General features: G+C 39.8%; 1 protein-coding gene across 2 annotated transcripts in view; it reads right to left on the bottom strand.

The window, feature by feature from the left end:
• Positions 1-15749, bottom strand: part of Pde5a (phosphodiesterase 5A) — a 134654-nt gene that overhangs the window by 93959 nt on the left and 24946 nt on the right. For both annotated transcript variants that reach the window (XM_031375340.1, XM_031375341.1), the window contains exon 3: positions 5221-5310. In XM_031375340.1, coding sequence (XP_031231200.1) covers positions 5221-5310 — 90 coding nt within the window. The remainder of the gene's footprint in view (positions 1-5220; positions 5311-15749) is intronic.

The raw sequence follows: 15749 nt of genomic DNA, 5'->3' as shown, positions 1-15749 counted from the left end.
ATATATATATATATATATATATATATATATATATATATCAATTCAACCATTACTTGTCAAATAAGACAGTGTTAGAGAAAATATTTTTAAATGGTCAAACACAAGCCATACAAAGCTTAAACTCTACAAAGCATTTACTTATGCATATTGTAGTTTGAATGACAAGTTTTTCATGCCTTATTGTATGACTTGGGCATGTGTTAAATGGCCTTAATTCATCAAAGTATTTACCTCTCAGGAATCTAGTTAGAAATTGGCAGATGCTCTCTTCAGCACTGCACTACTCTGTAAAATCCTGCCTTCTGTCTCCTACTCACCGCTCCCTAGGTGATCCACAGAGGAAGCAGCAGGAAGCTCCAAGTGATGAGTCCCTGCATGAGAGTTAGTATCTAGGTTTGATCCCTATAAATACAAAGGAACAGTCGTTTCTAGTACTGTTACAAGGAGCAATACTTTGAGGAAGGGCAGTGTTTCAGAAATGGGCCATCTGGTCCAGTGACAGCTGAATTCTCTGTACTCCTTTACTAAACATAAGAGAATTCTGTCTGCTTACATAAATAACTAATGCAAGTGACTAAAATAAGAACTGTCTCAAGTGCCTTTGCCTGAAAAATCCAGAATTAAGTCTGAATGAAACTTAATAGCAGGTCCAAAAAGCACACTTGCATTTTTTTTTCATCCAGTTTGCTTTGTAGGCATACCATGGTTGTTCTCTGGGGCACATTGGCCCAGCTTAGTGCAAGAACCCTCTTGTTACTCTTCTATGCCTGGTAAAACCTTGCCTATGGAGTCTGCTTACAGTGTCTCTCTGCCCCTTCCTTCTTTGTCTCATCCTTTGGAAGAATCTCTGTGTTACGTGACTTAGACCCTGACATTGACTGGTCATCAGAAGACCATCAAGTCCCCTGGCTGTGCCCACAACACCACATCAGGGCCCCTCCTGCCCCTTCCCATGCAAAGTCGCAGAAATTTAAGAGAGAAAAACAGTGCAGTTGTCATCAATGGTGGAATGTCAGTAATTTCTTCTCTGCATTGTGACTGCACAGTCCAAAGGTGTGTTTGTGGCTTTTGGTTTGATGTTCCTAGTTATGTGACCAAGACCCCTAAATGTTCCAGTTTAGTTTCTTGGTCTGTTATGAGCACATAAGATGTGTGCTTCCAAGAGTATTATAAAAATGACAGACCCCCTAGAACAATTCCCACAGTATTTACTCCAGAAATATCACACATGGCAACTGCCTTCTCCACATGAGGCAATTGTGTCCCAAGTCCTATTTCACACTGCTTAATCACTCTCATGCACAATTGGACAGATCTTCTCTCCTTTGATTAACTTTTGTCCCTTGGCCATCCATTTGCCTCTGACTAATAGCTCTTTGACCTTTCTGAAATAGACTATTTTAGCTTCCTGAAGTTTTTCAAGTCTTTTTCCCCCTATTAATCTCTATCTTTAGAAGGACTAGAGAGAAGAGGGAGAAATATAAAACTTTACTCTCTATACTGTATGCATAGCCATGATGCCGGCTTCCAAAATGACACTGCTATATCCATTACATCGATGGATTACAGTGTAATATTATAACATTATTGAAAGGAACTCCTGAAATTTTTAATTTTTTAAAATATCTCACAAGAATAAGAGGCTGGGCTGGCAAGATGGCTCAGCAAGTAAAAGTGTTTGCCACCAGCCCTAAAGACATGAGTTCAATTCCCAGGACCCATGTGGTAGAAGGAGTGAAAAAAACTCTTAAAACTCTTACCTTCTGATCTCCATATGTGTATGTGTGTACACAGATTAAATAAATAAGTAAATGCGTAATAGGAGGCAATACTCAGCATTTTAGTGAGTTCTAAAGATCTTTCAGAGTACCCTGGCCTGTGTCAGAGCACAGACTTCAGTGTGTAACACCAAACTTCCCCAGCCGCACAATTGCCTAGACTATTTCCCTTAAAAATCTGCTGTCACTAAAAAATATAAAATATTTTATAAATAAGAGATAAACAGTAACTCAGTCATAGCTCTTTTAGGTTCTCTGGTAAGTAACTAGAATGGGAGCTAGCTTAATAGGAATGATTTAAACAAAAAGGAGGTAAATCCACTCAGCCTCAATTATGGGAAGAAAAGACTAGAAGGCCATGTTTCTTTTAAGTTGACAGTTGGTTCAGGGGTGACAAACAGAAGGACCCATGCCAGGCTATGCCACTATCATTGGGCCCAGCCTATGATTACAAGCTGGCTAGTGACTACCTCAGGCCCTCATTCCTTACAAGTCCCATTATTGTTGCTCATCCTTGTTGTTTCCAAAAGCACTAGATGGTATTTACTGGCCATTTCCACAGTGTCGCAAAGCATGCCCAGCCTTCTGCCCGTGTGAATACAGCTCTGAGAGTGGGTCTCTTTTATCACCCCCGCTTTGCAGAGAAGGAAAGTGAAGTTCAAAAGGATTAACCCCGATTAGTCATACAGGAAGCAATAAGATGAGAGCCAAGCTCAGGGCAAACAACCTTTTACAATTATTCCAAAAGGCTCATCAGGCCCGCCTGGAAATTCTCATTTAAGAAAATCCGAGAGACCTCCGGTAAGTTAGCAGTCAAGAGGCTATCTCTGCCTGATGTGACAAAGGAGAAGAGTAATAACACGAACACATTTTTTTTTTTACATTGTTCCAAAGACAGAGAAGAGCTTTGGAAATTCACAAGGGTGATGACAGAAACATGTAGAGGGAAAGACTGGCAACTCCACAGAAAGGAAGCAAACCACGTCAGACAGCCCCAGCCAGCCTCCCTGGGAGTGGAGACAGCCGAAGCCTCAACCCAAAGGTGAGTGGAGCCGGGCAGTGCTGCCCTCAGGGCAAGCCACAGCTTCAAAAACCCCAAACCAGCTGTGGGTTTTGGTCAAACAGTGATTCCTCATGCAGAAGGTCAGGACCAGAGAAGGCCAGCAATGTCCATTCGGCCTCTGCGGATGACTCGGAGGGCAGTGGCCAGGCACACCCTAAAAAAGAACCTACCATTTAAAACTTAACTACTCTAAGGGCCTGACAACGAGGAATAACCACAGGTCTGTGGGCTTTAATTTAACCTGCAATATCCCCAAATGAGAAGCCCTCTAGGAAGCAATAATGGGGAAGATGGGAACCAGACACTGGCAGGAGAAAAAGTACAGTAGGCAGGAGGCTTGCCTCAGAAAGTGAAGTGCATGGGCGAAGGGAGGCCTGACACAGCTCTTGGGAGAGGGGGTGTCTCTCTAACTGAGGCCACCAAGTTAACCGATCTATATCCATCTATTTCTCTTCGTTGCTGTGGAATATGAGATGCATAAACCTCCAGGAGTCTTCTTGACATTCACAATTACATTCCTCCAGTAGAATGACAAAGAATTTGGTCTCAAAAAACACAAACCTCAGTACTATGGTTGCTTCTCAAATTCATTCTGGAGACACACCCTAACGAGTAGTGCAGCCTGACTAAGGGTACATGGCCTGAAAAGTCTCAGGAGAATAGGAGAACTGGCCCAGCCCACAGACTGAAAAGTTAAATGTGTCTGTAAGAGGAAAAGAAGGGATGTTATTAAAATGAAGACAGTCTGGTTGACTTTAGACCCTTCTTGGATATGAATTCAATATGAAAATAAACCACAGGAAAGGCATGGGTTGATACTAAGCTGTTCCAGTGCCCATGCAAAAATTCCCTGCTACACAGTTGTGATTAAGACAGGCCCAGAGTTTATAGAAACCTACAGCGGCCTTTGAATCTCTGAGGACCTATTGGTAGTTAGAACCAGAAATGTCTCCCATGGGCTTGGGTTTTTGAACATCCCCCAGTAGTGTTATTTGTGCAGGATCCGAGGAGGTTAAGTATGATCACTAGGACATCATAGCTATGCCCCACTTCCAGGCCACTCTCTCTGCTTTGTGATTGAGTATGAAGACACAATCTCTCACCTTCTTACTCTGGTGAAAAACTGCCAGGCCTCTCTCACCATTGTAGACTGACTCTCCCTCTGGTAACACAAACTATGAAACTTCTCCCTTACGTTGTCTTTGGTCAAGATGTTTTATCATAGCAGCACCAGAAAAACAGTTAATACAGAAATTCCAGCTTACCTGGTGTTATAGGTTAACTTTATATATTCTCCTCTTTTAGTGAATCCAGGCAACAAGTATAACCATGTCTGAGTACATCTTTGAGAGTGTCTCAGGAAGGAATAGCACCTGAATCAACAGACTCGTGTAGAAGAGTCTCGATCCACCAATGAGAATGGGCACTGTCCAATCCACTCAGGATCTAGGTAGACCAGATAGCTAGAAGCAGAGGCTCTTTATCTTCTCTCTTGGAGCTGTGCTAGCTATCACTCACCTCCATACATCAGAACTCTAGGACCAAAGGCATTTGGATTTTATCTTACTCAGCAGCCCTCAAGGTTTCAAGCCTTAATTACACTGCCCACTAAAATAGTTCTCTGGGTTAATGAAAGAGGATGATGACCTTCAATTATATTGGCCAACTCCCATAATAAATCTCAGCTGTATCTATAAGCATCTTATTGACTCTCTTTATCTGGAAAACCATGACTCACCCAACTGGTGATCTTTCAGAATCCCCTGGGTGATTGTAATGTGAATTCAGATTTGAGAATGTGCAATTGAAACATTTAGTTTAATTGACAACTTACTATCTTTTTCATAGAAGTATAAAATAAAGAAGAAACTGAGTGCTAGCAAAAGCTAGGTAAAATATAAAATATTTTCACCTACCTATTCAAATTTTACATCTAAACCTATGTCATTGAAACTTGCTACAATTTCTGTTTTCCAAATTGCAATCTAAATCCAAAAAAAAAAAAACAACTGATAATGATAGCAACTTGAGGACCATTTATGATAAAAGCATTATTTAGGCAAGAACATACAATGTGAAAAAAATCATACTATAATGACATATATAAGATAGAAAAAGACCCTCCAACTGCACAGGAGAGATAGGAAGTGAAATGTACACAATGTTTCCCAATAATCATGGGAAAGTCTCTATTTACCATTCAACATTGTAACTCCAGTTAAAAAATCTCAAACAGAAAAAAAAATCTCAAACAGAATACTGAAGTATTTATATATTCAAATTAAACAATAATTTGTCAATATAGTATTAGTTCATACATATGAGAGTAAAAAAAAGATTTCTAAATGCCCTTTAATATAAAATGAAAAATTGGCTTACCTCTTCCCTGTGGTTCTTAATTGGCATACAAAGGATACTTTGTGTCTTGTAGCCTGTAATTTGGTCAACTTCTGCATTGAACCGGGGATCCTAGGAAGGAAAGAGAAATTCAATTTATTGGTTGGCCTGTACAAAGATTGATTTGATTTTCCTCGTCCATTAGATTAGAGAAATCTAACCTTTGACTTACCTTGCTACTATTGAGTAATGCTTTTATCATTGTGAAAGGCATTAAATCATGTAAGCCCATGGCATCTGACAGAGATGAGTTTCAGGGCTACTTTGGAGGTTCCAGTGTTTCTGAAGGCTAAGCACCCCAAACCCAAAGCAAGATTTTAACAATAACTCAAAAATAAATGACATACAAAATATTTAGAGAGTTTTATGGTTGAGGAAAAATAGCCTCTTTGACTCTATGACAAAAATTGTCTGTCCCCATCTGTTTTCTGTCTGGTGCTATGTCACTCCCAGAAAAGCAGCTCTGTCCTAAAGCCTTCCCAACAAATGACTTAATGTCTTTTGTAAGGATTGTTCTACACATCCACCCTGTCCTTCTAAGGCGGGAGAGTAAGATATGGAAACCATGGGGAAATGGAAAAGAAGAGGAGACTCATCCTACAGTCTGGCTAAAAATCCCTTGCCAGCCAATTCTAGCACAAATGTTTTCCATAAAAGCTGCTGGTATTGAATTAACATTCATTTCATATACAGCTACCTTAAATTAAATAATGATGACCTAGACTGAATGTATATGATTTTAGGTAAGGCCTCAACCCTTTTCCCCAGGACATGAAATCTATTAACTTTATACTAAAGATACATATTCCTTCATCCCTGTAGATTAGACTCTTACCTTATCAGCTGTCTCCCGAAGCTGCCCAGGAAGACCCACTCAGAGACCTCATCGAGGTTCCTTAGCAACTCTGTAAAGATAGTAACTTCAAACCCACCCCAATCCTGTGTGACTGTTTAAAACACAAGTGAGCCCAACCCTTTTTTGAATGATCCATGCCTACACTCTTGAGCATGTCTTACTTTCTTCTGAGTGGCTCTATTTGTCTTAACTCTTACACTGAATCTCACTTACAAATAGCTTTCTTAAACCTCAACTCTGCTTCATAAACCGGCTAATTTTAAAATCCTCTTCTCCATCAAGGTCCCCGATCCTCATTTGGTTTTCAAGTCTAAGGGAAGTCTTTAGGGTTCTCGTTGGGGAGAAATGCCTCCTCCCTCTGCTCTCCCAAGTGCTGCCACTTCTCTATTGGGTGTGGGTAAGGATTTTGTTTGTTCCTGGAGACTCTTTGCTCTTAAAAACTTGTTTTTAATCATGTGTGTGTGTGCACATGTGTGCACATGAGAGCAGGCGCCCACGGAGACCAGAAGGCACCAGATCCTCTAGAGCTGGAGTTAGGGCAGTTGTGAACTCTCTGCTCTGAGTGATAGCAACTAAACAAACCCCAGTGCTCGCTCTGCATGTGCAGCAGTTGCCAGGCCATCTCTCTAGCCCCGTCTTTCCCTTTTCCTTTTCTTTTTTTAAAGCTCGGGGATGCAGATCTAAGAATCACAAAGGATATGTGAAAAAGTGTCAAAGTTCTAAATGTGGGTCAAATTAAGGTACAAGGCAGTTTTCCGCCATTTCTGAGATTAGCAAGAACTATAACTGAGTTATGAATTCTGTGAAAGTATTTTTTTTCTTTTTTTATTAGCTATTTTCTTTTTTTACATGTCATATGATTTCTCCTTTCCCAGTTTCCCCTCCAAAACAAAAAACAAGCAAAAAAACCAAAACACAACAAGAACAAACCCCTGTTGCCCCCCCATGCTTGCCACCCCACCCTCTCCCACTTATTGGCCCTGGCATTCCCCTACACTGGGGCACAGAACCTTCACAGGGCCAAGGGCCTCTCCTCCCATTGATGATCGACTTTGCAATCCTCTACTATACACATGCTGCCAGAGCTATCAATCCCACCATGTGTACTACTTGGTTGGTAGTTGAGTCCCTGGGAGCTCTGAGGGTACTAGTTAGTTCATATCGTTGTTCGTCCTTAAGGCACTGCAAACCCTTCAGCTCCTTTGGTCCTTTCTCTAACTCCTTCATTGGGGACCCTGTACTCAGTTCAATGGATGGCTGTGAGCCGCTACTTCTGTATTAGTCAGGTACTGTCAGAGCCTTTCAGGAGACAGCTGTATCAGGCTAGTTTGTCCTTCCTTCAGTCTCTGCTCCATAGTTAGTTTCTGCAATTCCTTCTGTGTGAAAGTATTTTTAAAGCTCTCTCTTTCATCTACTGTTGTATTCTTCATACTTGGTAGTTATTAATAATTTGGAGAATCATAACGAATGATACTATCGTTATCAGATGTGGTCATTTGTGGTCTGTGATCCTCAAAGCAAGCCTTGTTCTTTAGGACTGATATCTTAGAAAAGAAAATCAGGTCTAAGCACGGTCGGGTTGGGATAGAAACCCTCCCTTCAAAGTGTCCTACCCAAGTGGCTCTGTCCTCCACCTACTAACCGTCTCCTTGCTCTAAAAAGCTGCATTTGCAATTTCCCTGAGGACTACAGAATATTCACTCAAGAAAGCCCTCATCTTTTGAAGGTCATTTCTATTTTTTCTTTAAATCGGTCTAAAGCCATGCAAAGCCAAAGCTGTGAATGAAGTAGGTAATTACACCAGATTCTATCAAATGGGGTCAGAAATGAGGCCAGTTTTTTAAAGAGGATAGCACTGAAGTTGGCTTTAAAGATAACTTCAAAAGAAAAGATAAATTAGTATAAATATTTTACATAACAAATACCACTACATACTTCTTCTTCTTTTTTTCCAGCAAATATGCACTAGGTTTACTCAGATGCACAGGAAGTGTTTGCTAAATGTTCCTAGTAAAATAGTTCTTATTTTAGCTTCACATATCTGGACATTTTTATCTTTCGACTTCACTGTATCTAAGGAAAGCAGAAAGATATTGATGGTGATGGGTTAAGGAAGTAAAAATTAACAATTAGTGAATTATTTTACGTAACACTAAATCAAATGTAGAGAATAAAAATGTATCTTTTGTTAATGAATGTGAGAATTACAAATTCAGTTTATAAAGATGATTTAACTCAACCATTTAATCAAGGCAGTAGACTTTGTGTCTACACACCAAAACTGCAACTCAAACACAGAGTTTCAGGGAAATGGAACGTCTAGACTAACCTCACATCTGTGCTGGGGTAGCCAAGCACCAGACAGGGGTCGGGAGCTTTCTCCCTTCCCCCATTTCGCAGGCCCTGTTCCCATCAGACTGTTGCTGAGTTTTAACAAAAGGTATAAAGCCTTGCTGAGTCCTGTTGATCATCTGATCAAATGACCAAACCTGACCAGGTTACAAGACTCTTACTGAGACAATATGAAGGAAGTGTGGGTTGCCTGGGATCCCACTTGAGGCTGGTGTGGGGACACAGAGTATCCTGGAGAGGCTGACACCTTAACATGCAGATTGTGTGCCTCCATGTAGGTTTAGAATTAAACAGGAGTGGTGTAAACCTTCCACCTCACACTGGAGAACTGAGAATCAGTTGTTTAGAAAACTAAATAAGGTCTCAAGATGAAACATCTGTGGGTATTCTTGCCATAAGAGCCTAGCTTCAGTCTATCCAAGAAAGACAGTCTAAAAACAACTGTCCTGCACTCTTCAGAAACATCTAAATCAAGACATAAACACATAGTGATAAACTCTTTTAGTCTCGAAGGAGACATGACAACTCTATGCAAATTTTGATCCAGAATTGCATTTTGAATGGAAAGAAAAATAACTGTACAAGGGATATTTAACAGGATAAATGAAAACCTTTGAGCATGGATTGTGAGATGTTTTATACACATTAGATAACAGCACTGCATCACAGAAAACTGTCAGGTTTTCTAAATTTGATCATTTATTGTCTGTAGAGGAATGTTCTTCCTGAAGATCACAAATGAAGGTCCGGTAAGATGGCTCAGTGGATAAAGGTTCCTGTTGCTAAGCCTGGAAACTTGAGTTCAATCCTTAGGGCTCACATGGTTAGAGAACTGACTCCCACAAATTGTTCCCTGATTTCCATAAGTGTGATGCACACACACACACACACACACACACACACACACACACACATACACTACAATAAAAATTTTTAAACCACAATGAAATATTTAGTAAAAGTGTCTTCAATGTATTTAAATATATATACATGTACTGTGACTTACATGGGGGGGTATTGGGGGGAGAAGGGAGGACATGATAAAGCGAAGCAGGAAAGACAAGTGGGGAGTCAAAAAAACAGTGTGTGGACCGTATCTTATACTGATCTGCGAATTCAAAATACAAATGACAGAAAACAAAAACAAAAGCACAAAAGAATTGCCAAGTAAGGCTCATTTTCTCCAAGAATGGAATTTTAAAGATAATACCTAAAATTAGAGCCCTGACTATGGCCAGACAGAGACCCCGCAGTTCCCAGCCTGTGCTCCCTGGAGGCACACTAACACCGCTAGGGCCCATGAATTATCTAAATTGAAGCATCTGCTGGTGCTCTTTCCTTTTCTAATATTTATTTTGGAAATAACTGGACTCATTAGGAATCCACCAGAGAGACTTCATACTCCTTTAGGAAAGGAACTTGATGGGTCTTTCAGTAGAGACTGAGGACCACAGAGTGAGAGAAGTTGATTTGTTCCTCTGGAAAAGAGGGAAAGGGAAGGGAAGGGCGGAGCAAAGACTGGAAGCAGTTATGGCAGTTACGTGATGCCAGCCGTGTAAACGGTGACATGACTCCTTGTTAACACTACCTACACTCTTACAGAAATCAAGGTCCGAATAGTGTGTTTGGCATGTAGAAGCAGAACCTGAGGTTTGCATTTGAGTCAATCCAGGAGAGAGGCCCCGGGAGTTTAACAATATAAAACCTTGCAACATAAAAAAAAAAAAAAAAAAAAAAAAAAAAAAAAAAAAAAAAAAAAAAAAAAAAAAAAAAAAAAAAAAAAAAAAAAAAAAAAAAAAAATCCAAGGGAGGTCTTGTGTAGGTACTGGCTATTTTGTTATTATGATGACATACCTTATTAAGTCAATATCTTACACATATTAGTGTTTCCTTACCTTCTTATTGATAAATGTTTTAATATTGATAATTACGCCACACTGAAGAGTTTCCCCAACTAGAAAGTCGTAAGACAACATCAGTGTTTAAATACCTCCCACCAGCTAATCCTCTCTTTGGTATTAGTCACAGTCCAACAGAATTAATGGGCTAAGCTGAGGAAATGCAGCAATGTGTTAGGTTTTTTTCAGTATTAACTGTATTTTCAAGTTTGTGTTATTTTATATAATTGTCTGTGCTGAATTTGTAAATAGTAACTCAAATGTTGATAATTTCTCAGACTTAAAGTATCCGTGAAAAATTACGAATTGTTCTCAGCGTCAACACATGCACTATTATAGTTCATGGTCACTCCTTGGATTTCTGCCGCATCATAACCTTTAGAGTGTTCCATAGCCAAATATCCTAAAGGAGCAAACACACTGATGGTGTCATTTTTATTAGCGGGTGGTTAAAGGAGTCAGACTCAGGAAGTATCCAAACTTATGTTCATAGCTGGGGGCTTTTACAAAAGGCTCCGAGACAGCATTTTTACTATCCCGTTATGCTTGAAGATGAGAGGTGAATTTTTCATTAGATAAATGACTTTCATCATTAATACCAATGGGAATTGGAATATAGATGAACTCCACGCTCACAGTGGAATTAAGGGATGTGAAGATCTGCAAGGCCACCATAAACACTGAGGCAGGGTATCGTGGTGAGGAGCAGGAGAAATCCAAAGCTAAGAGCCTTCGCCCTAGGATGCGTGCAAATGAGAGGAACTGGCTATCCTAGACCCCAGCCTTAGGCCTTATTAACTACAAGGCAAAAACATACTGTCAAACTTTAAATGTGGGAAGTATATTAAATAAAAGACAGTCGAATGACATGCCAGAGACACACAAGACCACAGGACAGGTGACAGATTTCTTGGCAAAGCTAAAGAGTATTTATGGTCCTATAGTTTTGGAGATTATGATGCCACTGAAAACTACAAACCCAGCTGTCACCTGCAACAGGAAACAATGAACCTGCAAATTTGGCAGTGATAGAAGAATTGTGGTTCTTGGTTCTTGGAGTCAGCAACCATGTCATGTTACTCACAGCGCTCAAAGAGGTTGTGAAGAACACATTTTTTTCAAAATCAAAAAGAGTTGTTTATACACAAAAGGTTGGGGTGGGGTGGAGTGGGATGGAGATGGGAGGTGAGGGTGGAGGACTGGGTGGGAAATGGAGTGTGGGGTGGGGTGAGGAATGGGGTGTGGGGTGTGAGGTGGGGAATGGGGTGTGGGTGTAGGGTGGGGTGGGTATCTTTGGAGTTAAACTAACTGATTATCATACCACATCCCTGCCCCTGATACTCCTAGGCATCATTATTCGTCTACCCCTTTCCAAAACTCCAGTCATTTCTGATTCCTCTCTTCCATCCCTGCCATCTGCTTCCAGCTGCCCAGCTCAGCAGAGCCTGCTGTTGCTGGGATCTCCACTCCCTTCTTCTGATCTGTCAGTTTGGAGTAAGGTTCGAAGACCCACTTGCTAGTAGACTGTTAAAATAGATCTATCCGCCCTCCCAGCTTCTAGACTTTCTAAGATGCTTTATGAAGTTAGGAAGATGACAACGCATCCTTGTGAAACACAATTTAAGACTTTCTCATTGCCCTTCAAAACTTCTTTAATTCCTCCTTTGGTTCTGGCTCGATGATATATCCCTCATCAAGAGTTGGGCAGTTTTCTGGCTGTGCACCCACAGTTCCTTGCTCAGACGTTGATACTTATAGTCCACAATCTCATCTCTCCCACCTTCCTTCACAATTTTCTCTACTACTGGATCTCACCAGGCCCACATCCATGTCACTCAAGTCCTAGATAGTTTCCAGGGCCCATCCAAGCATTTTTTTTTTCTCAAAAAAACCTTTTCCTATCTTCCTCACTAGATGTCATACCTGATCCTGACTACACGTTCCTTGACAGATCTGACCAGTTTGAGATCTGATATTTATGCTAGAAATTCTAGTTATCTATTGTATCTAACATAATTTTAATGACATGAATATTATTAATTCCTACCTGCCAGGCACTAACACAGGCAACAGGAACACAAGAGTGAGTTGGACCACACCGTGTGTTCTAGCACATAGCTAGAACAACTGTTAGGTACTGTAGGCAAAGTAGCATTTACCCAGTTAAGATGCTTTGTTTAAGAATTATAATTCACTTTAAGGGGTTGTAGAGATGGCTCTCTTGTTACGAATACTGACTGCTTTTCTAGAAGATCCAGATTAGATTCCCAGAACCCATATGGAAGCTAACAATTGCCTATGATTCCTGTTCCAGGGGATCTGCTAGTCTATATGTAAATGGTACACATAGATTAGACATAGATATAGATATAAAGATATACAGGCAAAAAACACATACATACATCTAAAATAAATAATTAATACAACCTTAATACATATAATGCATTTTAAATGGAAAATTTGAAAACAAACTAAAAACCTGAGCACAACTGTAATATATGTAGAAGTATCAAAACTTTTCATTGGAATACCTCAGAGCCAAAATTTCCATTTAAAAAGAACATAGAGGCATAAGTTTACTTGTTTAAAAGGAAAAAAAGGCCTCTGGGACCCGAGAGCACCATGTGACCAAACTTCTAGCTCCAAAGGCCTTCAGGACTGATGCAAGGGCAGAGCTTCAGCTCCCGAGTGTTCAGGGTCCCGAGAGACAGGAGCGTGGCTTTAGTGGTATCTGAGTTCATTGTGGGTGTGGGATTTTGACATTGGGGTTCCAGTAGTCCCCAAAGGACCAAGAGACTATTCTGTCATGGCTGGGGTTACTTTGGGCCTGTGACTCAAATGACAGCCCCCACATACTAGAAAGGCTTAAATGACTAACTGCCTCCAGGAAGCTCACAAAATCAAAGGAGTGACCAAAGTTTTACTGCATCTGGTGGCTTTGGGGTTCAGTGTGCCCATGATGCTATGGCACATAGCTAACACAGGATCACCTCAGAGGCTCCACCTGACACCCATCACCAAGCTCCACCAATCCCATAGCTGTAGTTTATGCAAATACCCCACACAGAACAAAACATTCACATAGAATCTTACCCAAGGGGAATAAGAACTGAAAGACAAATTCAATCCAAGAGATGAGCAGACACAGCAAAGCAAATGTTACAACGACCACTCATGGCCCACTGACCCCCAACTGACCCTCAACTGACCCCCAACTGACCAGCTCCCCTTTAGAGAATCCAACACCACAGAGAGAGCTGAAACAACTGAGAAAGAATTTAGTCTTGCTTCAAAAAAGAATTAATAACCATATAGGAGATTCAAGCAAACAGACGGACGAATTAATGAAATTTAAGAAAAGACCTCAACAAAGGCAGTCTCCAAAGTGAATAAAACAGCAAACTGAGGTGAAAAGTCCAAATATGAAAGAAATTTTCAGAAAAGAGACTGAAGCACTGAAAAAGAACTAAACATAAATACTTGAAATGAAGGATATGAACAAACCAATAAAAAATGCAACGGGCAGCACCGTTAGCAGAATAAACTATGAAGAAAGAGGAATTTCAAGAATGTAGGACAAAGGCAAGACAATAAGGCAAATACACACGCACACTCACACACACACTCACACACACTCACACACACGCACACACACTCACACACACACTCACACTCACACACACACTCACACACACACACGCACACTCACACACACACTCACACACACGCACACACACTCACACACACACACTCACACTCACACACACACTCACACACACATAAATGTATATGTGTACATATAAAATTAAGGACCATAACTTGATGATTTAAAGATTTCTGGGATACATTCTGGCATCTAAATCTCATTATTCATAGTGACAAAGAAGGAAAGATAAAATTAGATAAAAACAGACTATTTATAATGAAACAATAACAGCAAACTTAAAGAAGGAAATAGACATCTAAACAGAAGAGCTATACTCCGAACACAATGAATATAGAAGAAACTCTTGAGGAAACATCATAGTTAGGATCTAAAAATAAAAGTGAAGAAATAACCCTAAAGTCAGCTTGAGAGGAAAATCAGTCACATAAAGGAGCAGGAAAAATATCAGAATCAACCCCAGAATCTTCAGAAACCATAAAAGTTAGAATTGCACGGAGTTAAATATTTCAAGTCCTGAAAGCAAATAACTTTGAATCAAGAATGCTATAGCCAACAAAGTCATTTTTCAAAATTAATGGTGAAATTGGGATATTTGCAGACACAAACTAAGGCAGTACATGACAGTCAAGCCAGCACTGAGGGACATCCTTCACAGCATACTCTACAGGGAGGAAAAGCAGAGAGAGCTTCCTTTAGAAGAATGCATGGAACACAGAGACAAAACAGACTCTGACAGAGATACTCAGCAAACCCTCAAGACTAGTGAAGGAAGAAAGGAAATATCAATGGCACAGCAAAACAGAAAAACACCTAGCAAATTCATAGAGAATAGCAAACCCTTTTCTACAATAACTTTAAATATAAACGGCTTAAACGCACAATTCAAAAATGCAGACTAATGAAATGGATTTAAAAAAAAAAAAACAAGAACCAACTATATATTGTCTAAATAAGAAACACAATTAGTGAAAAAAGATATCCAAAAGCATATATCAGAATATGGAGAACAAACTACTAAGCAAATGGAAAACAGAAACAGGCAGGCTTGGCTATCCTTACTTTAAAGCAAATGTCAAATCAAAACCAGTTAGAAGAAATGAAATAGGACACATAGGGGCTGGAGAGATGGCTCAGTGGTTAAGAGCACTGACTGCTCTTCCAGAGGTCCTGAGTTTAATTCCCAGCAACCACATGGTGGCTCACAACCATCTGTAATGGAATCTGATGGCCTCTTCAGGTGTGTCTGCAGACAGCTACAGTGTACTCATATACATAAAATAAATAAATATTTAAAAAAATATAGGACACTATATTAATATAGAGAATCATTTTTATCAAGATTCCTAAACAAGTATGCACCAACACTGGAGGCTCTAATTTCATAAAACCAACATTATATGGCATAAAAGGACATATAAGCCTTGTAATAATAATAGTGGGGGACTTTGAAACTCTACTCTCATTTTTAGAAGTCTTCCATACTAATAGCAAACAAAAAACTTTTCAGTTAAAGCACACTACTTACCAATCAACTAGACTTAACATATACTATATATATGTATATATATTTATAGATACACTATTCCACCCAACAGATAGAAAAGACACATTTTTCGGCAGCATATGGAACTTTCTCCAAAATCAATCATATCATAGTATTAAAAATCAAGTATCAATAAGTAATAAAAAGAGAAAAATCAAGATAATCCTTTGCATCCAATCGGATCACAATATAATT

This window comes from Mastomys coucha, unplaced genomic scaffold, assembly GCF_008632895.1.
Source record: "Mastomys coucha isolate ucsf_1 unplaced genomic scaffold, UCSF_Mcou_1 pScaffold16, whole genome shotgun sequence".
NCBI classification, from domain to species: Eukaryota; Metazoa; Chordata; class Mammalia; order Rodentia; family Muridae; genus Mastomys; species Mastomys coucha.
The sequence above is the reverse complement of the archived record's forward strand: the minus strand, read 5'-3'. Positions and strand labels throughout refer to the sequence as shown.